Raw genomic sequence first — 4,514 nt, 5'->3', positions numbered from 1 at the left:
AATGTGGGACTGGGATTTCAAGGTGAGCAGCAGGGGGGTGGTTTGGAGGGATGACCCCCCCCCATAGAGGGTCCGGAGGAACTGGAAAATGTGGGACTGGGATTTCAAGGTGAGCAGCAGGTGGGGGGTTTGGAGGGATGGCCCGGCAGAGGGTCCGGAGGAACTGGAAAATGTGGGACTGGGATTTCAAGGTGAGCAGCAGGGGGGGGGTTTGGAGGGGGATGCGGGCCCAGCTCGGCTCATCCCTAGTGGGGAAGGGCTTGAGAATTCCCTACAAATCCGGAATTCCGGGAGGGCTCGGCTTTGTATCCCGACAGGGTTTCTCGTGGGATGTTTGGAGCTTAAGAAAGTGTCGGGTTTGGAATGTGGGGGGGAAGGTTCCTGCAGGGCTTTAGGCCCCAAATTAGGGGATGGAGGGATGGGTGCCCTTCCCAATCAGCCCTGGGAAGTTGAAATGAGGAAAATGAAAGTTGTTGGTGCGTTAAAAAGGGAGGAAAATAAGGTGTTGAGGCGTTTAAAAAAAGGAGATTAAGATACTGACACGGTAAAAAAATTAAGAGAATAAGGTACTGACGGACTAAAAAGTGAGAATAAGGTATTGACAGACTGAAAAGTGGGGATAATAAAGTATTGACATGTTAAAAAATGAGGAGAATAAGGCATGAACACGTTAAAAATGGAGGAGAATGAGGTATTGACACACTAAAAAATGAAGAGAGTGAGGTATTGACACGTTAAAAAATTGAGGAGAACAAGGTATGAACACGTTAGAAAGTGAGGAAAATAAGGTATAAACACATTAAAAAATGAGAGGAATAAGGTCCTAAAAAATTTAAAAAATGAGAAGGATAAGGTGTAGACGCACTAAAAAAAGAGGAAAATAAGGTATGAACACCCTGAAAATGAGGGAAATAAGATATTTCAGGTTGTGGAGGCAGCAGCTCCTCTCACAGGGAATAACCTTGGAGTGTCCTGTGCCGGGCATTGGACTGGATGATCCTCGTGGGGCCCTTCCAGCCTGGGAGATTCCATGATTTTAGAGCTCAGGGAGCGTTTGGACGAGGCTCTCAGGCACAGGGTGGGATTTTGGGGTGTCCTGGGCAGGGGTTGGCCTGGCTGACCCTCGTGGATCCCTCCAGCCAGGGATATCCCAGGATTCCATGATTTTAGAGCTCAGGGAGTGTTTGGATAAGGCTCTCAGGCACAGGGTGGGATTTTGGGGTGCCCTGGGCAGGGAATTGGCTTGACTGATCCCTGTGAGTCCCTCCAGCTCAGGATATTCCATGATTTTAGAGCCTGGGGAGTGTTTGGACAACGCCCTCAGGCACAGGGTGGGATTTTGGGGTGCCCTGGATGGGGGATTGGCCTGGCTGACCCTCGTGGGGCTCTTCCAGCCAGGGATATCCCAGGATATTCCATGATTTTAGAGCTCAGGGAGGGTTTGGACAAGGTTTTCAAGCACAGGGTGGGATTTTGGGGTGCCCCGGGCAGGGGATTGTCCCAGCTGCCCGCCGTGGGTCCCTGCAGCCGGGTCCATGCCCAGATTCCAGGATTTTAGAGCCTGGGGAATGTTTGGACGAGGCTCTCAGGCACAGGGGGGGATTTTGGGGTGCCCTGGGCAGGGGATTGTCCCAGCTGCCCCCCGTGGGTCCCTGCAGCCGGGTCCATGCCCAGATTCCAGGATTTTAGAGCCTGGGGAATGTTTGGATGATGCTCTCAGGCACAGGGTGAGATTTTGGGGTACCCCAGGCAGGGGATTGTCCCAGCTGACCCCTGTCGGTCCCTCCAGCCGGGTCCATGCCCCCATTCCAGGATTTTAGAGCCTGGGGAATGTTTGGATGATGCTCTCAGGCACAGGGTGAGATTTTGGGGTGCCCCAGGCAGGGGATTGTCCCAGCTGCCCCCCGTGGGTCCCTGAGCCCTGTGCCCTGTCCCAGCTGCAGAGGAGGAGGCTGCGCCGGGAGGCTCCGGGCAGGAAGCGGAAGCAGCCGAGCGGTTCGGACGAGCCGGACAGCAAAGCGGCCAAGACGGACGGGTCTGACAACTCCGACTCGGACAACGGTGAGGGCACGGCGGCCTCGTGGCCTCCCCTGCCCTGGGGGGGGACAATCCCGGCTCCCACCGCCCCCTGGGGGGACACGAGGTGGGGTCCGGAGGGGCCTCCTCGTCACGCTCGGGGTGTTGTTCCTTGCAGAGGAGGGGACGGAAGGAGAGTCGGGGGACAAGGAGGAGAAGGAGGGATCCAGAGGGGTAAGGAGAGCTTGGAAATGGCTTTGGAAATGACTTTAAAAATGACTTTCCTGCGGGTCAAAGATCTGCTTGGAGATGGTGAGGGCAGATTCCCCCCCCTGGGTTGTTCCCAAAGGGAGTTGGGGGGTGGAGGCTGGAGGAGCTGGGAGGAGTGGATGGAAGTTCCATGGAGGGAAATGTGGGAGTGCCAGGGGATTCCCAACCTCCCCCACCAGCCACGGCCTCAAAACGCGGTCAAATTCCCGTCCCCCACTGCCTTAATTATGGAAAACCCCCCAAAAATCAGCTCCCTGCACTGGATATCCCCGCGCTCAGGGACTGGGAGAGGCCAAATCCCAGGGAAGTGGCGCCCTGGGGGGCAAACAGGGAAAGGTCTGGAGCAGCTCCCAGACCCTCCAGGTGGGTTCAACCTCCCCATGTTGCGTTTTCAGGAAGGGGAAGATGAAGAAGGAAGAGACTCAGAGAAAGGTGAGTCGAGTTCAGCTCCAAAGCTCCTCCTGGAGCGAGACCCCCCTCTGTCTGGGGCTTCCAGAGGGGATATCCCAGTGAATCCAGGTGAATCCCATCCCCTGGGAGCAGGGAATGCTGGAAATCCCTGCTAGGGAAGAGCAGGATCCCCAGACCAGGGTGGTGGAGCTGCTGGGAATCAGCTTTGAGCTCCCACTGGGCCCGAGGTTTGACTTTGGGGGCTGGAAAAGATGGAATTTCCCATCTTGGAGAGGTGGGACCGGCGGGAGAAGCACCACAATTCCTGAAAAAAAAAGGGGGAAGGCAGGGAAGAAACCTCCTGGTGGGATCCTCGGTGCATAAACCTGATCCTGGGATGCTCCAGCAGCTCCTCCATCCCAAAGTTCCGCGTTTTTCCCAGATCCCAACTTTATCCTCTTGCCCGTGTTCGCTTCGAGGCTGAAAACTCCAAGCTGGTGGTGCTTAAAACCAGCAAATCCATCACTAATTAGCTCTTAAAACCACCAAATCCATCACTAATTAATCCTTAAAACCTCCTTAAAGTGCTCGTTGGGATCGAGGAAGGGCCGGGAAGCTGCGCTGGGATTTTCCTGCCTCTCCCACCCACCAACCTCGGCCCAGGGAGGCTTTTTTTTGGGGTTTTTTTTTTTTGGGAAAAGCCAATTGGGCTGGAGCGAAATTCCTTTGAAATCCCCCTTTTTTTTTTTTCTTTTTCCCCCCCTCTCTTCCCCTCAGGAGGTCTGAGCATCCAGGAGGAAATCAGCCAAATCAAACAGAAACTCCAGGCGGGGAAAAAAACCCAGGACCGGCAAAAGAAGCGGCACCGGGATCGGATGGTGGAGAGGTAACGGCTCCCAGAACCCTTTCTGGGGGAGTATTTCCTTTCTCAGGGGTTGTTTTCCTTTCTTTAGGGATTCTTTTCCATGTTGGGGCTGGTTTTCTCCTCAGGGATTGGGGGTTGGGTCTGTCCTGTCAATCCCGGTTGTCCCAGTGTTTGTGTGTCCCTCCTGGGCTCTTGGAAGATAAAAAAACTGGGAAAAGCCCTTGGAAACATCCCATAAAGGCTTGGAGACCCTGGGCTCTCCTGCCACCTTTCCTTAAAATGTAAAAAAACTGGGAAAAGCCCTTGGAAACATCCCATAAAGGCTTGGAGACCCTGGGCTCTCCTGCCATCCTTCCTTGGAAGCTAAAAAAAAAACCTGGGAAGACCTCTGGGAAACATCCTATAAGTGCCTGGAGACCCTGGGCTCTCCTGCCATCCTTCCTTGGAAGATAAAAAAACTTGGGAAAACCCCCTTGGAAACACCCCCTAAAGGCTTGGGGGCTCCCCAGAGTTTCCCCCGCCGCCCGTTCCAGAGGGGATCCGGTGGGAGGGGAGGAGGCAGGGCGGGATATTTTGGCTGGAATTTCCCTCCCCTTCCCGGCAGGATCCAGTTCGTGTGCTCCCTGTGCAAGTACCGGACGTTCTACGACGACGAGATGTCCTCCCACCTGGAGAGCAGATTCCACAGGGAGCACTTCAAGTTCGTGGGAACCAAACTGCCCCAGCAGACGGCGGAGTTCCTGCAGGCCAGTCTGCCTGGGGGGGCAGCCCTGGCCTGGCCAAGCTCCTTCCCCTCTTTTCTATCCATTCCCTTCTTCTCTTTCCATTCCCTTATTTCCTTTCCCTTCTTTCCTTCCCTTTCCTTTTTTTCCTTCCCTTTCCTTTTTTTCCTTCCCTTTCCTTCCCTTTCCTTTCCTTTCCTTTCCTTCCCTTCCCTTCCCTTCCCTTCCCTTCCCTTCCCTTCCCTTCCCTT

At 54.6% G+C, this 4,514-nt stretch overlaps 1 protein-coding gene across 1 annotated transcript in view; it reads left to right on the top strand.

The window, feature by feature from the left end:
* Window positions 1-137: 137 nt before the first annotated feature.
* LOC114073213 (A-kinase anchor protein 8-like) overlaps window positions 138-4,514 on the top strand; it is a 10,602-nt gene continuing 6,225 nt past the window's right edge. The window contains exons 1-6 of the mRNA XM_027911000.1: window positions 138-191; window positions 1,938-2,061; window positions 2,195-2,250; window positions 2,682-2,718; window positions 3,454-3,562; window positions 4,146-4,287. Coding sequence (XP_027766801.1) covers window positions 138-191; window positions 1,938-2,061; window positions 2,195-2,250; window positions 2,682-2,718; window positions 3,454-3,562; window positions 4,146-4,287 — 522 coding nt within the window. The remainder of the gene's footprint in view (window positions 192-1,937; window positions 2,062-2,194; window positions 2,251-2,681; window positions 2,719-3,453; window positions 3,563-4,145; window positions 4,288-4,514) is intronic.

This window comes from Empidonax traillii, unplaced genomic scaffold (genome assembly GCF_003031625.1).
Source record: "Empidonax traillii isolate 1590-97213 ecotype Southwest subspecies unplaced genomic scaffold, ASM303162v1 scaffold5688:size22738, whole genome shotgun sequence".
NCBI classification, from domain to species: domain Eukaryota; kingdom Metazoa; phylum Chordata; class Aves; order Passeriformes; family Tyrannidae; genus Empidonax; species Empidonax traillii.
This window is presented reverse-complemented; position numbering and strand designations above follow the sequence as displayed.